A 21,777-nucleotide genomic window follows, 5' to 3' on the forward strand; every position below is an offset into this window, starting at 1 on the left:
TTTGTAGGAAATTGCTTCCCCCCTCCACCATCCACTTCTGCCGCTGTCGGGGAAGGATAGCAAGCTAGATGGATCACTGGTCTGACTCAGCCCGGCTCTGCTTAGGTTTTTATAGCCTCCGGGCAAACTGCAGAGGTTTTCCCAGCAGGTGTTGTAATTACCCCCGAGGGATGATTTTTGACATGCATGAACCAGATTTGCCCAGGTGAGTCACCTTTCCAGCACCCGGGCTCTGAAGCTTGCTGCGGTTGTATCTGTTCATTCAACAACGCCTGAGGTTTCAGGTTTTACGGGGTTTTGCAGGTGTAGAGCCCTTTCATAAGCCCTGCCTAAAACCCCAGGGCTGGTCTCGTCTGGGACCTCTCCAGATCCGTGTATTGTCTGCGTAACATTCAACAGCTCCCTGGCCTTCAGATGTCAGCCCGGTACCTGCAGGGAGCTCGGGAACCTGGAGCCGCTGCTGCAATCACCAGTGATTTCTTCTCCTGTAGGCAGGGCAGCTGGACATATTCCCTTTTACAGCTTCATTCAGATCCCGTGGATCCAGCTGTGATCTTATTTCACCTCACCCTCATTTGTCTACATTTATAATAGTCGGACTCACCCACAGGTCCTTGCCCTTTGCCTACGACATGCACCTGTCCAACATGATGGGACTCTTTTTTAACTCTATCTCTCAGGCTTATTTAGTAGGGAACTGGGCGTATTTAGTCTGGATTAGAGAAGACCGAGGGGGGTTGAATAGCAGCTTCACCTCCCTGCAGGGGGTTGCACAGAGGATGGAGCTGGACTGTCCTCAGAGGGGGCAGATGACAGAACAAGGAGCAATGGGGTCAAGCTGCAGACAGAGAAGTTGAGGTTGGAGATTAGGAAGAACTGTCTCACGAGAGGGTGGTGAAACACTGGAAGTTACCCAGGGAGGTGGTGGACTCTCCATCCTTGGAGGTGTTTAAGACCCAGGTAGACAAAGCCCTGGCTGGGATGATGTAGTTGGGGCTGGTCCTGCTTGGAGCAGGGGGTTGGACTAGATGTGACCTCCTGAGCTCCCTTCAACCTTCATTGTCTGTGATTCTGTGATTCAGAAGATAAACCCCGAGATTTCAAATAAGAATCCAGTGTGTTAAACCATTCTGCCTGCTGTGCTTGTTCTACGTTCTTTGCAAAAGAAGAGTTGTTTTGACTCCAGAAAAAATCTCCCAGTTTCAGATTCACCTGGATGACCGCATGGCTAATGGCTGCCCTTCTTCCTGGCCCAGGCCTTTTTATCCCCTCCCTGACCTCAGCAGCCGGTCCAATCGAAGCTGCCAATACTGGCCACAAGCCGACCAATCTGCCAAGCATCCCTGGCTACCTGGGCCCGCGCGCAGGGCCGGGCCTTTCCCCCCCGCCCAGGTGACCAGAGCATCGCCTCCCAGGCGCCAGGCTTTTGTCAGGCAGACAAGGTGGGAGATCCCCGCCCTGAGGGATTCAACAGCAGCCTCTCAGGCTGGCAGAGACAGATCTCTGGAGAGGGGCACCGACGGGGGCATTTCTGCCACACCCCTAGCGACGTATCATGTGTCTGCTCATCTGTTGCTTGAAGGGTTAAAATTGGTGTAGCCTCAAGGTTTTCCCCCCCCAAATTGTACTTTCTGGTGAAAGGACTTTGCCCTTAAAACCACCCTGGATTGCCTCTGGCCCGGGTTTGTTCCATTCCCCTTGCTCACCGGCTTTACGGGCCCTTGGATGTTGCAGTCCCAGACCCCAGCTTGCACACCAGGACATGCATTTGTTTGCCCTGGTTCATCAGCTCCTTCAAATGGTTTTGCTGTTATTTCTTCTGCCTGACAGATGCCCATAGTACAGCGTAGCATTAAATGAAACCCTCCCTGGAAGGGGTCTGGATACAATGCACACCTCGTGGGATCTTTAATGAGGGAGCTGTGTAGTTCCCCAAATGCACGCGTGTGTGCGGCCAGTTTGTAACTCAGTCCCACTTTGCTCGACTCGTGGCCCTTCTCCCCGACCTCTGGTGAAAGCGTTACCAGGACCGTTCTCCCCGGAGCACAGATTAAATCGGTAAGGTTTGCTCTCATTTCCCGTTCTCTGAAGTGTCCTCCCATTGCAAAATAGGAAACGCCTCTGTGATTCCTTCCCTTACTGCTGGAAGCAATAAGGTTGTTGCCCCACCCCTGTTGCACCAGGGGGCTGGGACGCCATCCAGCCGACCTCTCCCAGAGACAAATCACCCCTATTCAAAACCCCAGCGCCAGGCCGGGCACTCTGCAGTTGCTCAATCCATTCAAACACTCTTGCAAAACTTTGCTCGAGATAATCGGCACGTCCCACGGCCTGGACCAGTTCTCCAGGAGGGTCCAGACGTGGCCTGAGAGTTGCAGACGTTGGTTCCTTTTTAATAGTTTCCAGGGTTTCTTCATATTCTTTGCAAAGAGTTTCCTGGCCCCGGATTGAGATCTTGGTTTCTTTCCTGGTGTTCATGCTTCTGGGGCGGCGTTGCTGCTGCCTCAGGTCTTGGTGGCAGCAGGAAGACAGCGGCACCTGGGTGGTTTGCTGCCCTGTTCAGCAACCGGCCAGTCACTAAATGAAGGACAAGGCATTCAGCTGCTGGCTTCTGCCGCCTCCATCCCTTGGCGCAGAGCGGCTCCCTGGTTTCCCCTCCAGCTGGACGCTGGCATCAGAGGTTCCTCATAGGAGCATCAGCACTACCGTGGGCTGGGGCAGACCCTAGGTCCGTCTTGCCCAGCTCCCTGGCAGAGCGTGGAGGCTGGCCAGCAGAGTGAACGGGGTCTGACCGGGGGTTTTCTCCCCCTGTTCCTCTCTCACTTGCAGCCTCCAGCACTTAAGGTCTGGGAAGCTCTGATTTGGAGGCCATGCCCCTTGCTCCCGTGCTCCATAGCTCCTGATGCCCCTTTCCTCCAGGAACGTGTCCAATCCCTGTTTGCATCTGGCTGAACTCACAGCTGCCCCCGTGTCTGGTGGCAACGAGTCCCACCCTTTAATGACACACCGGGTGATAAAGAACTGCCTTGCGTTCATTTTAAACATACTGCCTGCTAGCTTCATGTGGTGACCCCTCATGCTTGAATTGTCGAGACAGTCCGTAATAAACCCCTAGCAACTTTCTCTTCGCCATTTAGTATTTTGTAACCCCTTCTCATGCCCCCGCTCTAGCATCTCTTTTCTATACTGAACGAGCCTGGCCTCAGGAAGCCCCTCCATCATCCTTCTTGCCCTTCTCTGGATCTTCCCTGGTTCGTCTCCATCCTTTTGGAGGCAACAAATTAAACCAACTCTGCTTATTGTGACAAGAGTAACACAAGCCTCGGGGCCCTTGTACACGTCACGAAATTTGCCCTTTCTTGCTTTTCAATGGTGTTACTGTTTGCACAAGTGGGTTTTCCTGATGTTTTAAAAGTTTTCCTGGTGTTCTTGGAGTCCCCTCCTGCCCCATCCAGGTCCTGCCATCATTCGCTCCTCAGAGGCTGGGCTGGATTCACGTTTGCCAACCCCCCAGGATTGCCCTGGAGTCTCCAAGATTTAGATATAAATCTCCAGGAGACTGTTGAGAGTCACTTGGGAGATAAATGATAGGGTACTGAATAAAATAAATGTTGAATCCTATTTATACAGTAGTCCGGTGGCTTTTTAAAATGTAATAGTCATGTGCATTTGCCTTCCTGATGTAAAGTCTACGCACCATAATCTGTAACTAATATACACAAGCATGCGGGCACGTTGGCATTGTGTCGTGGGCATGTTGGCTTTGTCTCTTTAGTCTACTAACTGTGCTACACCGCGACACTTATTTCCACTGAAGGCAAAATGCTGGCTCTGTAGTGAATGACTTTTAGAGTATAGTAGATTCGTCATTAATGTCATTATGTCACGTGATTATCCAGGCCCGTGGTCCTGCTTCCCAGCACTGGTTCCTCTCTATCATTTTTGTGGTGTGGGAACCAGAACTGGGCACAGCTTTGAAAATGTGGACACAACAGGGGTTTCTAAAGGGGCATCGTGATACTTTCTGTTTTGTTCACAAATCTCTTCATCATCATCCCTGATGTTTTCTTTGCCTTTATCCCATATGATGCATCAGTGACTCCCTTGATCCCAGGCCTCAGGCATCTCAGTATAATCTGCCTGCTGTTTCCTGGCTCAATCCTTTGCCCTTTCCGCCAGGGGACAGGCCCGTAGCTCAGACCTCTGGGTCTGGCTAGGCATCAGCTAGGATGCTGCTATACTTTGTGCTTTAAAAAGCCGTGGCAGGAGAGGCACAAGGCTTGGGGCATCTGCACACAACCAGCCCCGCTGTGCTGCTGGCTTGAAGAGACTCGTGTCCTGTGCAGACGGGGTGCAGCACGGGGAAAGCTGGGGTCAACAGGAGACTGAAGCCCCTGAACAAAGCAGCACCTGGGCATTGCTGCAGAGCCTCCAAAACTGAGATCACCCCTATGAAGCAAGGTATCCGGGGGTAAAACCACAGTGTAGGGACTGGAGAGGATTGCCTCACCTGCACCCGAGCCCTTCCAGGACTGGGCTTGGGGCCAGATCCGAGTGGTTTGAACAACCTTAGAAAAACCCCACTGCAGCCAGCACCCCACATCCAAGTACCTGCTCACAAGGTTTGTTCAAGGAGGTGATAGTTCCCCTCTATCGGGCGCTGGTCAGACCGCAGTTGGAGTACTGCGTGCACTTTTGGGCGCCGCACTTCAAGAGGGATGTGGATAACCTGGAGAGGGTCCAGAGAAGGGCCACTCGTATGGTTAAGGGCCTGCAGGCCAAGCCCTACGAGGAGAGACTGGGGCGCCTGGACCTCTTCAGCCTCCGCAAGAGAAGGTTGAGAGGCGACCTTGTGGCTGCCTATGAGTTCATCAAGGGGGCACAGAAGGGAATTGGTGAGTCTTTATTCACCAAGGCGCCCCCGGGGGTTACAAGAAATAATGGCCACAAGCTAGCAGAGAGCAGATTTAGACTGGACATCAGGAAGAACTTCTTCACAGTTCGCGTGGCCAAGGTCTGGAACGGGCTCCCAAGGGAGGTGGGGCTCTCCCCTACCCTGGGGGTCTTCAAGAGGAGGTTGGATATGCATCTAGCTGGGGTCATCTAGACCCAGCCCTCTTTCCTGCCTGTGCAGGGGGTTGGACTCGATGATCTATTGAGGTCCCTTCCGACCCTAGCATCTATGTATCTATAAGGGTGAGGGGGATGAGGAGCAGCTCTGGGTATCCTCGGGTGCATTCCTCTTTTTCACTGAGTTCCCAAAAGTGTCGGAGAGCTGGGGTGTGAACCCCCCGGGATTCAGACCAGACTCCATGTGCCCCCATGCTCAGAGGGGTTTCTCAGCCCAGGCTCACGCCTATTTGCTCACTGCCCAGATAAGCAAGCAGCACCACCCCCTGCACACTCACACCACAGATGGCATTGCAAGGGCGCCGAGGGCCTCGCCAGCTGGGCTTGTTGAGGGCAAGGAGGAGAAGCAATATCACGGTGTGGACAAAGCACTGGACAGGGCCGTGGGGACCGGGGTTCGGCTCCTGCCTCTGCCACAAACTTCCCATGTGACCTTGGGCATGTCACTTTGCAGCTCCGGGCCTCAGCTGCCTATAGGAGGGAAAACAGGTGCATCTGTGATGAGCTACAGGGGCATTTTCCCAGCTCACTGGAGGCAAGAAGAACTGGGACCACTGAGCATGATAAGGTTTTATAAGCCATTATATAAGGCTTGTGTGCCCCTCCTGGAGAGATGGCTTCACTCAGAGGCCTGCAAATGAGCCACGTGTCCACAGTGAACTGCTGGCACTGAGGTGGAAAGGACACCGAGCATCCCACAGGGATCCCCGGACGCTCGCCCACTCGGGGAGCCAGACGGGGACTCTCCCTGGCCCATCAGCTCCAAACACGCAGCAGATGGAAGACCCCAGAGCCAGCCGCAGTGCAGGGGTCTCTTCTCCTTGCTGCTGGGAGGCAACAGGGGGGTGAGAGATTGGTGCACACTGGTGAAAAAATACCCTAACCATCTCCCAGGACACCTCCAGGACCCCCGAGGGCTGGGTGGGGAGAGAGAGAAGACCCACCCAGCTGAGAACAAAAAAAGGTCCCATCCCATTTATCAGCAACGGCACAGACCTGCCAGCCAGAATAAGGGGACACGACCATCCATGGGGAGCAACTCAGGCCCTAACCCAGACACGGACACAGCCCATCGGTGTGGGACCAGCTGGAGAGATGGCAGGCCCCGGCGTGCGGGCGCACGGAGCAGCAGAGGAATTGATGTCGCGTAAGAAGTACTGAACGTCTTTATTCGTGCGAAGCTTGCGGCGTGTACGCACTGAGCCAGGCAAGACAGAAGTGGGCTTAAATGTGCACAAGTCGAAGGACTGACTGCCCGTTATGGAGGAACGAACGGGACAATACAGAGCGCATTCCCTCTCCTGGCGCTGATCGAAATGCAGGGTTTTACACAAGAGCTGTACAGAAGCAGGGGGGAGCAACGTGGTAAATCTGGGGGAATTCGCACCCAGGACTCTGCAGGATCCCTTCTCATCAAACTGGCTTTGTATCCCAGCCCCAGCCTCCCTGCAGCCCATGAATCAGTAGTGAGCAACCCCTGCGATAGTCAAGGTGGAGGGATCAGTGTCTCAGGCGGTCACATCTAGTCCCAAGCAGGACCAGCCCCAGCTACATCATCCAGCCAAGGCTTTGTCAATCCCAGCCTTAAACACCTCCAAGGATGGAGACCCCACCAGCTCTCTGGGCGACCTGTTGCGGTGCTTCACCACCCTCTTCCTAATATCCAACCTCAACTTCCTTTGCTGCAACTCAAGTGCAACTTGAGTCGATCTAAACTGGCCCGGGAGTGGGTGCTGGTCCCGCAGGCGTCCGGCTGCCCAGCTGCTCAGTGCAGGGGGTGAAGCCCACCTGGGCATAAGGAGATGCCCAGGGGGCTTGTGAGGGCATGGGTTAGGGTTAGGGTGGGATTCACTGTGTCAAGCTGTCCTCTGTCTCCCTCGGGGCTGGACACTCGTTGTGGTGCGCAGTTTCCAAGGGAGGCTCGTCTTTCTTCCGCCATCACATGACTCCAGGTGCTGGGGCCGGAGGAAAAGCACCAATTCCCCCGCGACTTGCAACAAGGCAGTAGGAGGTGGGAGCAGGGGCAATCTCTATTGGGGGCCTCAAAGGAGGGTCTCTCTCTTCCCATCCATGCTGGTTTTTATTACACTCAACTCAGGCCATGATTCCCATCAGAGGTGAGCAATTAGGATCCCTGGGGCAGGCCCATCATCCTGAAGAGGCTGGGATCGCCAGCTGCAAGGGGAAAACTTGGCTTCGACCTCAAGCAAAGCAGGTGCCTGAGATGGGACCAGTCTCAGGGCAGGGGATGGGTGGCATTGCGGGTCAACCACCGCTGAGCACCGGCCGTGAGCCGCGGCAGCTGTCCCACGTGGGAAGGGGCGCGAGGGTGGTGTGAGGGGGTGAGCAGCTGCTCCCTGCTGCCCAAAGCAAAGCGAAAGCCAGAAGCGAGTCCAGCCAGCGGCAATGAGAAGCTCCCATGTGATGTGGCCACCCGTCCGGACAAGCGCCAAGGCAGCCTCTGCGAAGGTGTCTGGTGTAGGGCAGGCTCTTGGGGCTCGGGCGCATCAGTCCTGCTCTGGTACCACCTGGGCAGCGAGGGACAGGGAGCCCGGGAGGCGTACGGTCACCTCACGGGGTGCCTGGGGCTTGGGCTTGTTTGCTCGCTGCAAGGGAAATGTTCAGAAACATAAATACATCCCTCAACCCAGCAAAGTCCGGCTTCTCTTCCATGCTCACCCAGGCCATACCGCTACTGCCCCCCCTGGCATGAGCCAACAGCAAAGGGCCCCCCCAGGGGAGCTACCCTCCTTGCAGGCTCCTTCCTGAATACGCTCTGGATTGCAGCACCCCGATCATCTCGGAGATAGTTGCACCCCCCTGCCGCGAGCCAGACAAGCTCGCTCAGCCCAGCCCAGCCCTGATCCCACCCTCTCCAGCAAGGAAAAGCCAGGAGACAAGGCTGGAGGGAGCGGGGCGGGGGGGACGGATGGGAAAGCCCATGGATGTTGCAGGAGCTGGGGGCTCGTGTCCACGCAGCAGCTGCGACCACAATACAAGGACACGTCTCTGATACCCCGAGACCTGCCTGAGCATCGTGGCCAGGACCAGCCTGCTCCCCACAGGGGCAGCTGCGTAGCCCCCGCCAAAGCCCCCGCCTGGGCTCAGCGACTGACCTGCTGCGGGACGCAAGTCACGGACGTCAAAGGGGCCTCTTGCACGAAGTCCAGAACAGAGACCTGGGCCGAGCACTGTCTGACTTGCTGGGGAAAGGAGGGGAAGGACACGGGTAAGGGCCTTTCAATGGCCAAGCGTTGGGGAAGGATCTCCAACCAACCCTCCAGGGATATCAGCACTCCGGGGAAATGAATGCTTAGTTTTAAAGCAAATGGATTGAAGCTGTGCTTGAGGCTGCATCCGAGCGCCGGGTCCCGCTGCGTCTACAGCTATGCAGAGACACAGCGAGAGACAAAGGCAGAAAGCAGGGCGAGGTGGCACCTCTTACACCGGGGTGGCGTGCGGCAGATGCAGGAGCAGACAGGGCAGGGAGCAGACAGCAGAGCAGCAGCGTGGGCAGGGTGCAGAAAATGAGCAGCAGATCAGGTAAGGGAAAGGGATTGGAGTGGCATTTGGGGAGGGCATGGGGCGACGTCGTGGCACACCTGCCAAATGTTTGGCCTCCAATTATTGACTTTGGTAGGCTACAGCCCGCTTCACCACGTGCCTCCGAACACCTGCCCGGCCTCCAGCGTGACTCCAGGCTCGCCCGGCTCACGACATCTGAGAGACGCGGGTTTATGATTGAACCCAAGGATTACAGCGAAATTAGACACGCCGCCAGCCTCGCCTTTAACTCATGCAGTGCTACCCCCGCAAAATTCAACTTAACTAGTTAACGGTTCAACCATGTGCTACGCAGCCCCGGGCTTCTCTAGACACGAATCGCCCTGCGCGTCCATCGGCTAACGAAAGTCGCGCCTCTCTCTGTTGAAAGAGCCGTGCCACCGCCGGCACCTTTTGGAGGAGGCCATTGCACCAGGTACCTCTAGGGTCACCTATCCCCTACTCGATACCCTCCCCGGATCCACCCTTATTGGCTGAGAGATGGCAGAGGAAACCTCTCCATCTCCTCCGTTCAACAGCCACGACTACATCGTGCCTCCATGAACTGATCCAGTCCCGTGCTGAACCTGGCTGCGCTCTCTGCCTCGCCCCCATCCTGTGGCAACGAGTTCCACGAGTTAACGACGCGCTGCATAAAAAACCCTAATCTCTGTTGTTAGTTTTAAACCTCTCTCCTACTAATTTCACTAGCACTCAGCTCGCTGGGTCCAATCATCTCCGGGGACGTCAACCTGCGGGAGCTCCTTGTTACTCAACGAGAGCGACCGGCGTCGGCCTGCTCGAGAGGGAGCGGGTGTCTTGAAGCACGAAGTCTTGGCAGCGACAGGCCTCATCGGGACACCGATCAGCATACGCTGCTCACACAAAGGCCTGACTTTCCTACCATGCTGTAAGCAAATAAAACATCCCTGATGGGGAGCAAATGGGGCGACCAGTGGTGCCGGCTGGCCTGTTCTCCATCAACCCGGCAGCTGCTACTATGGGCGCTGGGCTGGGATGCAGGAGGGCTGGGCACTGCCACTGACTTGCTGGATAACCATAGGCAAGTCACAGTTGCTAGAAAGCTGCGTCCAAAAACTCAACCTAAACCTCCCTGGTGGCATTTTCAGCCCGGGACTTCTTGTCCTGCCCCCTCTGGAGCCAGAGAACAGCTGGTCGCCCTCCTGGTTATGAAAATCCTCGCTGTAGTTGAAGGCTGTTATCAAATCCCTGCCTCCGTCTTCTCTTCTCCAGACTGGGAAATCCCACTTCTTCTACCCTTCCCTCGCAAGCCACGTTCCCCAGAGCTCGAATCATTTTTATTGCTCGTTGCGGGACCCCTTCCAATTTGTTGGCATCTCTCTTGAAGCGCGGTGCCCAAAACTGGACACAGGTCATAGACAACGAGGGTTGAAGGGAGCTCAGGGGGTCACATCTAGTCCGACCCCTGCTCCAAGCAGGACCAGCCCCAACTGCATCATCCCAGACAGGGATTTGTCTTCAAAACCTCCAAGGATGGGGACTGCACCACCTCTCTGGGTAGCCTGTTCTAGTGTTTTACTACCCTTCTTATGAGAAAGTTTTTCCTAATATCCAGCCTCAACTTGCCTTGCTGCAGTTTGAGCCCATTGCTCCTTGTCCTGTCAGCTGGCATTGCTGGGAACAGTCCAGCTCCACTTCTTCAGGGGCGATCTTCCTGGGTGCCCTGATCTTGGCAGCACCCCATCAGTAACTACAATCAGCCCTTCCTTACTTGCATTTAGTAAGATAACAGCTAGGCGAGCAAGTCTTGGAAGGGGAATCTCTCAGTGGGGCAGGTTCGGGGCAGGTTTCAGGGCTGGTGCGGTTTCACACTTAATCGATCCTTAGGGTGAATGGAAAACCACCCAGCCCACGGTGCAGTGGGAACACCAACAGTGCCAGCCCCGTGGGACCATCGTGGCCTTATGGCTTTGTGTTGTGACTTCGGGGTACGCTGCAGAGAGGGGACAGGTGCAAAGATCAGTGCGACTCAAGCTATAGGAAGCTGGGTCTGTCTGCCGGGAGCCGTGGCCAAGCAAAGCACCGATTCCTCCCCCGCCTCCCCGCGGTGGGTCTAGACCAGCCGTGCGAGAGCCCCCAGACTCGTAGGAGGGTAAAGCAATGCAAAACGTGGCTCGAAGCACGCTGGATGCAGCCTTTGTCCTCCCCACCACAGACTCCCAAGCCAGGGGGGCATCGGATGAAGGGAAAAGCTTTTCCATGCATCAGCCTGCAGAACTCATTGCCACGTGTACACTTACCCCGCTGGGCCAGTATCGGCAGTCCTCGATGCGGTAGCTGGCCATGCTCTTCCGGCAGGTTGTCTCCTTGATGGTGAAGTTGATGCTGAAGTGCATGCCCCATTCAAATTTCTACGGTGCAAAGACAAGGGGCTCAGCCTCCGGCGAGCAAGCGGCACCTTTCTGAGGAAAGCAAGCTGAGAGCGAGCGAGCTACCCACGCCTGCATCCTCCCTTCACTTGCTTGCAGCTGGCTGGCAGGCAAAGGCATCCCTGCCCCGGCATGGGGAGAGTAGTGTAGGGACCTGCACGGTAGTGCTGTCCCTGCCTTCCCACACCTCTGAGGTCATGGCAGAGACAGGAGTAAATGCATGCCAGAAGCCAGCCAGTTTTTGGGACCTCCGCTTGTGCCCATCACGACGGCACCATCCACTTGCTAAAGCAGGGGCAGCCCCAGCTCTGCTCACTCATCCAGGAACACAAGCCAAGCTGCTCGGCTTCATGCATTTGTCAAACGAGGGGTGGAAGAGCGCGCGGTCCCAGCTGGAAGAGCGCGCCCACATCCCCTGCCCCTGGCGAGGCACGTTCAGCGGCAGAGCTCTGGTATCCGCATCACGGCGCCGATGCCACCGCCTCCCCCGAGCATCCTGGTGATGTTACGACATGCACCGGGGCCCGGCTTGGCCCGCTCAGGCCCACGCCACAGCACCCTTTGCACAGGTCCTGGAGCTGCTGGGCTGGTAAATAGACCCCGCCACCACCCCTCCTCTATAAACACCGCGTGTTTGATCTGGAGCCCAGCCAAGCGCCGCGGCCTTGCGGCTCTCCAAAGCGGACCCCCCTCCGCCGCTCTCCATGGCTCCCTGATCCTCTGCACTGCAACAGGGCAGGGGAAGAGTTTGGGGTGATATCTCGGCCATCGAGCCCTCGGCAGCTAGATCCGTGCAAACCCCTGGAGATGCTCCTTTGGGTTTCCCCAGGGCTCGTGTCCTGGCCCCAGACCAGGTCAACCTCAGTGCATCTCCCCTGGGGGCTTGCTCAGAGCTTGGCCAGGAGGATGCATTGCTTTCCTACTGCCCCTCTGCTCCCCATAAACCCACCCTGGCCTCTGTGCCCCCCGGGCAGCCATTGCCCCTAGGGCTGCCCCACAGCTGCGGAGGAGCGTTGACCGTCTCCTACCGTTTTGTGGACGTTTTTGAGCTTGAGTAGCCTGAACACGGCGCGTGTTCCCGCCTCCTGGTTATACACCTCCACGGCAGAGCGAGCCACGTCTTGGGGGGCTGGCGAGGCGGGCACGGCTGCGATGCACGCCCCCAGGCACGCCAACACCGCCGCCACGAAGAGCACCATCGCTGCCCCTCTCCGCAGCTGCACGCGCGGCCAGGTCCCCGACGGTCCTCCCACGGGAACCAGGCTGGGCGGCTTTATCAGCGAGGCAAAGAAAAAAAAGAGCAGGGAAAATAAATGAGGCTGGATGGGGGGTTTTTGGCAGGGCTTATCGGGGCCAAGCTGCGGGCTGGTGCAATGGGCGTCTTATCTCCTGCTCTGAGCCCAGGGTTTGCTAAAAGGGAGTATTTATGCAGTTGGAAATCATTCGGCCTTGGCCGAGGGAAGCCTGCAGCGAAAGCCTGGACGTGCAAAGGGTCATCGCCCCCCCTTGTTTCCAGAGGAGGTTCCCAGCGGATCCAAACAAGCCAAGATGCCAGAAAGTCCGGCTTTCTGCTGAAATCGTTAGCAGCCGGAGGCGTTGTGCCCTTGCTCCGGGGCCAGGCTTGTGGTGCAATGAGGGAGGGGGGCTTTGCAGGGAGTTTGGGGGTGGTGGGGCAGACGTAAGGCATCCTCCTGCTGAGACCAGCCCGCTAGGGTGCCCCAGCCAGCTCGACCCACTGTCCAGCTGTCCCCAAGGCTTAAAACCAGGCTAACGCTTAACCAGCCTGGCAGCGGGGTCCTGGGAGGATGTGTGTGTAATGGCAGGTGTCCATGGACTTTTTTTGGCCTTATAGCAAAGGCTGAAGGCCAAGCCAGAGCCTCCTACAAAATGCATGGCCCAGAGGCCAGTTTCTCCAGCACTGCTTTTGCCTTTGGTCGTGCCCAGGCTTCAAGGCTTTGCACTGCGGGAAGGATTTTCCCCCCACATTCCTGTTATTACAGGGGTCCCAAGGGTTTTTTGCCATCCTCAGAGGCGCTGGGTGTGGGCTGCAGCCTGGGCTGGCAATGCGGACCGGGCTGCACCAGTGCTCTGGCTGGGACTCAAAGCCGGAGGGTCCTGGCTAGAGGGTCTTGCACCCCCCTTGCACAGGGCCAAATGCTGCTGTTGCATTGGAGGCAAGAAAATTTTACCCCCTAGCTTGGTGCAGGCATGGGAGAGGGTGTTTGCCTTCCTCTGTTGCGGGGGGCTTGGATCGCTTGAGCATATTTTAATACAACCCTTGTAGGCAGCATCCCTCTGCTTTACCTGTGGCAGGGTAAATGCCTTGATGTTGCATTAAACTGGATTGTGTAGTTGTAGTAATAAGTTAGGGCGGGGGTCCCAAACTGCGGTACAAGTACCCCAAGGGCACGCAAGGCATTTAGTGGGAGGGTGGGGAGAAATGCAGGAGAAATTGTATAATGGCAGATTTCATTTTCATTTTAATAATTGGCATTTAAGGGGCTAAAATATCAAATGCATGTTGGTAGGGGGTAAATTGGGAAGGGGGTGTGTAATAAGAAAAAGTCTGGGAACCTTTGGTTTAGACGATGGATGCGTCTGGGACTGTTTGGACAGGGATGACCTGGCCTCCGGCACGGGGTTGGAGCAGAGGACCTCTGGAGAGCCCTTCCAGCTCCCTTTGCTAAGATTTTACAAAGGCATCAAATCTGCTTCTCGCAGATGGATAATCTGGCGTAATGCCTGGGACTCCATCGTGGCTCGATGGCTCGGGGATGGGAGCGTACGACCTGCACCACGCTGGGACACGGGCTTGGGAGAGGGAAACCATGTCACAGCTGCACCAGGCAGGATTTGGACCCATCTCTCCCCTGACAAAATGTAGGAAATCCTACCCCGTTCCCTCATTGCCCCTTTCCTATTTTGCCTGCGCTCCCGCTCCACATCCCAGAGCCTCCCAGTGCAGGGAAATGCCACGCTCTCCCCTGGGAGGTCACCTCAACCCACGTCCCGGCACGCTGGGGGATGAAAGCAAAGGCCCTGCTTACAGGAAAAGCTGTTTCTCAAGGGGTCGTGCTGGAAGCACGTGGGAGCCCCAGCCTTTTAAAGGGGGCCGGTTGGAAAAACAAAAATCCTGGCTCAAAGGGGAAAAAAAACGCAACATTTCGACATTGTGAACCGTTTCCATGATGAGATGAAATGCGAGGGAGTCTTTTCAAAGTACCGTATTTCTGCACATACCGCACACACCCACGTGAGACACACGGCTTGCTATTGGGAAGGCAAAATTGGGGGGGGGGGAGATTTTCCCAAAAGTATGAGTGCTCAGAGCAGGGACAGGGGTCAATCTTCAGCTCGCCCACCCTCCCTTTCCTGCTCAGCCGGCTCCAACGATAGCTGCCGCTGAAGACCGGTCTCCGTGGGCATATCTCTGAATTTGGAAAGAGCTCAGGACAGCCCACAGGGCTGCCTGTCTCCTCCCCGTCCCAGGGCTGCAGCGCTCAGATAGGAAGCCAGACTACATGATCTCGTGGAGGATTAAGCTTCCCCCGGGACCCCCATACTGAGCTCAGTTGAACGAAAGCATTTCAGTCCTCAGGGGAGTAAGCTGTCTCTTGCCAGAAGCATGCAAGAGATAAGCCCGAGACGTCACGCCAGCGGCCAGCAGCACAAGCCCATGCAATGTCAGGAGGCAAACTCAGCTGCAGCAGGTGGCAAACCCCCCCAAAGCCCCTGGTGATCAGCTCGACAGAGCACAGGAACAAGACACACCAGGCAAGCATCTAAGAGCAAGGCACGGCTATCCTACCCCGAGCTCAGGCCAACTCTGTGCAACGTCCCATTCCCAGATGCGGCCAATTTGATGCTTCAGCAAAGGCAAAGCTCAAGCAATTTTAATTGGCACATGGGGGGTGAGTGGCGATCTTCTCTCACCCCACCTCCTGCTCCTGGCTGGTCACCTACTGAAGCAGGGGACTTCTTGCAGAGCTGCGAGTGCCCCGAGTCGGCTGTGGGTGCTCTGTGCAAACCCCGGCTGCCTCCAAGCGGCTCTCATGCCAAAGAGGTCCCATCTCATGTACTCCAAGCAGTGTTAAGTCCACCATCTCCCTCCATAAGCCACTGCAGTATTGAAGTAACCCCACTGCTAGAGAAATGGAGTCTTATTTCAAGGTGACATTCGTCCAACTTCGACATCCAGCCACTGGGTTGAAAAAGATCCCACTAATCTCTAGCTTTTCCATGCAAGTCACCTCTCAGGGGTCTCTTTTGCACGAGACAAAGCTTTTCTTAGCCTTGCTGTGCTTGCCTTCCAGCTGCCAACATCATTTCTGCGGCTCTCTTCTGATTCCCACCCCAGCTGTGAAGGGTGATGCCACAGCTGGATGCATAGTCGAGGAGTAGTTTCATCGACGGTGGGCAGAGGCACAGTGGGTTGTGCATTTCTCTGGGCTATTCCCTGCTCTCTGCAGGCAAGGATCATCCTATTTTTTGGCCATTGCAGGGTACTGAAAGCTCAAGGCTACTCTGACGACTCCCAGGACACCCTGAGTGACGGCTTCCCAAGCTAGTCCCCCATGCTGCAAATATACCCGTGGTCTTGGCTCCCAGCTGCGCTTCCTTCCATGGTACTAGAGACGTTTCAGCCCACTCTGAATCACTCAAAGCCATTAAGCCGTCTTCATTTCCTACTCCACCGCTATCTATCTGCAGACTTCCAGGGAAGGAAATAACGCTGCTTTTTTTATTGGCCAACTGGGCCAGCAATGGACAGAGCCCCGAGCCCCTGGTCTGGGGACAAAGGGGATAAATCTATAGCCCGCTGGTTAGGAGACTGCTTTGGGGATGAAAGACACTTAGGATCAATTAATTTGTGCAAGTCTGGAAGGTCAGCAATCGCTTTGCCTTCATCCACCTGTCCCACCACCCAGACCAGGGAAATCTTAGGGTAGTGGTTCTCAACCGGGGCTACGAGAGGCCTTTCCAGGGATGCCACAGCACAGGCACTGCCAGGGGCACCGCAGCCAGGAGGAAGTGCCCCACGTGCCTGTTTCTGGGAGAGCTTTGACTGCAAAGGGCTGCGGCATGAAGGGGCCGTCCTGCCTGCTTTGGGTTGGTCCGATGACTGTAATGCAGGCAGGAGCACCTCCACCGAGCTCTGCAGGAGAGACGCGCGGGGCAGCCCTCCTTGGTCGTGCTGGCAGCTGCAGCAGCAGCACCCTGGTTGAGAGCTGCTGAGGTAAACTGAGGCAGCGCAATGAGGTGCCACCACATGGGTGAAGAGTGACCCGAGTCCTAACAGGCTGAGACCCACGGCTTTGGAGAAGCCCTGGTCCGGACAAGTTTCCTTGAAAAGTTTGGGGTCGGCAAATCGGTGCTTTCCAACAATGGCTGCGCCAAGAGGCTCCTTACCTGCTGTCGTCTTCCGCACCGCCCTGAGCTTGCGTGACCACATGCGTAGCACATATTCATGCTGCAAAGTTGCTTAGCTAGAAGAAGGCTTCTCAGCCCCGGTGCCATGAAAGCCCATTGAGGGAGCTGCACCGCCCAGCCCTGTGTGAGGAGGTGAAGCCTCTCCTTCCTGCATCCAGCGCCCTGCTCCTTCCCCGGCAGTGCCTGCGGCTGCTCTGCCACAGACACCCACCGCTGCTCCCCTCCCTGCATCCCCGGCTCCCCTCACTCTCCCAGCAATGCCCTCTTGCTGCGGGTGGCTGGGCACGTGCATGGAGCCACGCTTTGCAGCTCAGCTCATGCCCTTCGCTCCTCCCATGCTCCCGGGACCGGCAGGCAGGGTTGTAGGGGGAGTTGCCAGTGTCCGAGACCCCACAGGAGCAGTTTGGCAGTAGAGGCTGCCCCGGCTCCCTCAGGTGCAGACCAGGAGTGATCAGCTGGATCAGCAATTCTCAATCTTTTTAGGTTCAAGACCCCGCTCTGAACCTTTCCTGGATTTAAGACTGTAGCTCAGGGATTCTCAACTGGGTGCTGCAAAATTCATAGGAGGCCCTGGAGGCTGAACAGGTGAAGACCGCTGAGTTCGAACGATGCCGAGAGGCTGGTCCTTAAATTTTTCTACTGTAAGGAAGGGCAAAACAGACCCGCTCTGTTCCCCGGCCTCCGGGGAGGGCTGTACAGCGTCTCGGGAGACGGATGACCACGTCTCCGACAGTTCTGCACAGCCGCCGGTGTCACAAGACTCACTCAGCCAAAATAGACATACTTCTATCATTTTTAATATAAAAAGGATTAAGTTACAATAAAAGTGCCCTTTTCACATACGTACAATGAAGAACACGGTCAGCCAAGCAGGGAAGCAAACTGATTCTTTGTGCGCAGGGGGGCGGGAAAAAAGCGATGAAAGCAATTCACATTTCTATCGCTTCGTCCCGCGATTGCAATAAATAGGGGCTGCAGAACGGCCTCGTTTGCAAAACTTCAACTTGTGTTTAAAAAAGTTTTGGTTTTCTTTAAAAAAAAAAAAAAAAAAATCACGGAAAACGCTATGGTAGAAAAATGCATTGACACAAAGGGATGGACAGGGCAGAAGTGGCATTGTTCCAAAGCAACGATTCGCAACCCCCGCACTGGCTTCTTGGGGTTTATTTTGGGGGAAAAAAAGGAACTGTTGGTCTCTCTTTCAGCACAAACTCCCTCTGCTCCTGGAGGACCCAGCTACAAAAACATTTTGGGCAACCAACTTTTACTGTGGGCTTCGCATTTGCCCGCAGAGACGGCACCAAAGGATGCTTTGGCCCTCTTACCACATTAGATCACAGCTAAAGAGGCAGTAGAGCGGGGGCCAAAATACGGGGGCTACCGATGGCTCTGCTACCAGCGGAGACTCTAGGAAAGCTCTTCAAAACAGCTGTGCCTCAGTTTCCCCCTTTACAAGAACTTAAAACAAGTGAGAAAGCTGCTGAAAGCTCAGGGCTGCAGCCGCTGGGTCATGTCTTGGCCCAGCTGGCAGAGACGAGCAGGGAGGCGTACCAGACAGTGCGGATACCCCTGTAACACGAATGCCTCCCCCAGCGGCACCCTTCAGCTCTCTGTACAGACCAGCTGCCTCTGAAGCATGTGTCAGAGGGGCGTGCTCTTGCACATAGCGGCACACACGGGCTTGTCTGCACTACACCGTTTCACCAGCACAGCTACGGTGGTTGGGAGTGCAAAAAGATCCCACCCTGCAGACCGTGCTGACCCCCCCCCCGCCATACACACAAACACACCCACCCACACCTTTCTGCCAAGGAGGGGACCTGTTAGCCAGGGTACACACAGCTTGCCCCCTAGCATCTAGACCTGTCCTGATGGGGGGGAAAGCACCGGGCGCCAGGCTGGAGGGCACTGCTACCGCTGGTGCCGGGGGAGCTCTCCAGAAAGGCACCGCTTCTCAACGCGACGGCAACTCGCCCATGACTGGGGCTGCACTGAAGGTTTGTCTTTCATTCTTGCAAGTCTCAAGCATCACGCCAAACCCTGTAGCTGAAGCTGCAAGTAACACTCAAAGCAGCGGCCCTGGGAAAGCCACTAGTCAGTCACATAAACTTGGGTGGGGGAGAAGATGGGGAGCTCAGGGACGGACTGATATAGTGACACCTTGGATGCAAAGCTCAAAGGAAGGCACTGATTTGACACCATACAAAATGCTTGGTAGAAATAGGAGCCCTCCCACCCTGTACTCACGTTGCATTGCACAGGAGAGCTCATGTGCAACGTCTATACAAAGCTTCCTGTCCTTCGGGCCAGAGAAGCACCCCTGGTCCCAAACCCTACCTTGCAAAGCAGGTGTCCCACCCCAAGCCTCTCTCCCAGCCAGTTGCTGGGCTTCAGTCTCAGGCTCCTAAAGCAGCCCCGGCTTCCAGGAGACTGAGACACCCTGCTTAGGGCCAGCTTTTCAGAGGTGCCAAGGACTGGCTGCTGCTGCAGATCACAATGGGAGCTTGAGTGCTTGGCACCTGTGGAAATTCAGGCTTGAGGCATTTCAAACTGAAGTCCCCAGGAGAAGCAGGGGCTTGAATATAAGGGGCTTTTACCATGCAGGTCTGTAAGACACGGCTGCTCCCACACAGCACGCACATCCTTAGCTCTCCGCACAGGCCAGGCAGCTTTGCAGTATCCCTCGCAGAGGAAAGCATTCAAAAGAAATGGGTGCATTGAGCAGTGCTAAGCCCATGCCTGGAACATGCACCAACACAGGCGACTGCGTTCTGCTTAAAGGAAAAAGAAAGCAGCAATGGTTTGCACTTCTCTTTGGTTCCCAAACACTGGCCAGCAAATTCACACACAAGAAAGAGCCTTTTTAGAGGGCAGGGAGCCTGCAGACTGCAGGAAGCTTCCTCAGGTCAGCTGCCTTTCCACTCTGGCCTTATCAAATAGGATCTCGAGGGACAAGGGGATAGCTGAGCTGTGACCAAGCAGGTGGAAATGAAGGGCAAACTCTCCTCCTCCTCTTTCAGCTGGTCTGCGGGGGTTATTCCAGCTGGGTCATGGTCACGGCTGGAATAGTAACCTACCAAGACCACTACGTGTCTGAAGGGAAAGAAGAGAAATAGCCAGTGGTAATGCCCCGCACGCCAGACTAGGACCAAGTCACCCATGCTTGCGGCTGCACTGAAGGTCTGACTTTCTCCACAAGTAGGTCCCAGCAATCTTGGGACCTGCCAATGTCCCACGGAGGGGAGGACTTTTTGTTGTGGACATTGTTCATACCTTGAAGGAGGAAGAAGCATCAGACTTCGTTCCTCCTTCAGGAGAAGGGAGCCCACTTGGACCTACTGCATAAGATCATGTCACGTGCCTGTGCTGCAAGCACTCCTCAGCCGGCGGGACACAGGCACTGAACGCATGGCACGTGCTGGTATTTCAGTATCGGAGGAAGAGCTGCAACTCCTCCCCGCATGCTCGTTCCTGTAGAAAGCTACAGATGGAAAACAGAGATGACTCCATTCATCACAAGAGAGAAAAGAGGGCAAGATCTCATACCCAGCTGGACCAAAACGGCCAGCTGAGCCTGGCACCCCCTCTCCTGCAGCGCCCAGTACAGCTCACGTGTAAAAAAGTGCTGTAAAGCAGGACCAAACTCCCTCTGAGCCCTCTGCCCCATTATTTTAGCAGTTTTATATAAGAAAGCCTCATTCGAACACACACGATAGATGGATGGATAGACAGACGGGCAGATTTGATGCCCAGTAGCATGGATGAATCCATACTAGGCAAGGCAAGGCTGGGAAGAACTGGGAAGACCAGAAGAAAAGGTGGCGTATGACTGACCCATCTCATGGCAAATTGAGGAGTTGGTAAAACTTGACACATGCACAAAAAGTCTCATTAACAGATGCTCCAACTCCTTGGATGCAATTACAGTTGAGCATTAACCAACTTCTGAGACCCGGACCTGAACACCGACTAGCTTGGATGAATGAATAATCTTGAGGCTTTTCAGCTGCGAGGATAACCAACCAGGACAGATTTTGGATGAATCTCATAAAAAAAAGGGAAGAGATGGGGGGGAAAAAATAACAGATTCCTTCCAAAACTGGTTATTGTTGAAAATACCAGATAACAGTGGAGAAGTCACCCACACACTCATGAAATCAGGCCAGTAAAAATAGGGCTACATTCTTTCCAGCAACATAACAGTCCTTTTGTTAACGAGCGCATCAAATTTTGCAATGAAGGAAGCAATGGGAGTTTTAAAACCAGGATGTTACACAGTTGAATGTCAACTGGATTACACCGTGCATTGAGCTAGGGGTTCATCAAAAGGACACGAAAATAGGACATTCCCCACCTTGGCCGCCTGCACGTTGCTTGGAGAGGCAACACAATGGTGAGACACATGTTGAATGAGACTGTGCTGAGGCACCAGGCGCTGGAGGGAATCTCAAAAGGATGCGAGCGTCCCCAATACATTTTACACTGAATATATCCATCCACCCCTCCGAACTTTGGGGCTGATTTTGAGTCTTCAGTCTGTAGCCCATCGTGCTGACCATGCCCGGCAGGCTCCCTCTGTGTCTTTGATCTCTTTGAAATGTTGATTAGACCAGTCTTGGCAATGAGCTAACTGTTAGTTTTCTGTTAATAATCATTAATTTTCTGTTAATAATACACCAGTCAGAGGTTACTACATTATGTGCACTCTCCCATGCCAGCTAAAGGCCAGCAACTTCCTCAGCGCATCTGGAGTGGTGTTCTCGCATCTTCTTGTACCAGCTCCTCCAAGCTTTCCATGGGTCGTCCCCTACTTGCATCACAACATCCACGTCCGTTGTGGGCACGCGTGGGAGAACCTCAGACACGACCAGGACTGGTTTCTCCGTGGATGTAAATGGACGTTGCTTCACTGGCTGCAGTGCCGTGATGCTGATTTAGGCTAGAACTAGGAACAAAAACTCATTTTAAAAAAAATCTGCATGTTAAAACAGGGGTGCTGAAAGAGTTTGGGATAGAACTGACAAATTGTGGAGAAATTGGAGAGAATCCAGCAGACGGCAATGAAAACGGTTGTGGGGCTGGGGGACAGGACTGGTGAGGAGAGGCTGAGGGATCTGGTCTTATTTAGTCTAGAGAAGAGAAGACCGAGGGGGATTGAATAGCAGCCTTCACCTCCCTGCAGGGGGGCTGCAAAGAGGATGGAGCTGGGCTGTTCTCAGTGGGGGCAGATGGCAGGACAAGGAGCAATGGGCTCAAGCTGCAG

At 55.1% G+C, this 21,777-nt stretch overlaps 1 protein-coding gene across 1 annotated transcript; it reads right to left on the minus strand.

The window, feature by feature from the left end:
• Positions 1-6,279: 6,279 nt before the first annotated feature.
• Positions 6,280-12,464, minus strand: LOC102374571 (cathelicidin-related peptide lutzicidin-like). The gene is made up of 4 exons (XM_006026413.3): positions 12,113-12,464; positions 10,956-11,066; positions 8,247-8,333; positions 6,280-7,736 (listed from the first exon to the last, which is right to left on the minus strand). Exons 1-4 carry the CDS (start codon positions 12,281-12,283, stop codon positions 7,638-7,640), a joined length of 468 nt encoding a protein of 155 aa, XP_006026475.1. The 5' UTR covers positions 12,284-12,464; the 3' UTR covers positions 6,280-7,637.
• Positions 12,465-21,777: the final 9,313 nt, after the last annotated feature.

Source organism: Alligator sinensis, unplaced genomic scaffold, assembly GCF_000455745.1.
Source record: "Alligator sinensis unplaced genomic scaffold, ASM45574v1 scaffold1298_1, whole genome shotgun sequence".
Taxonomy (NCBI): Eukaryota; Metazoa; Chordata; order Crocodylia; family Alligatoridae; genus Alligator; species Alligator sinensis.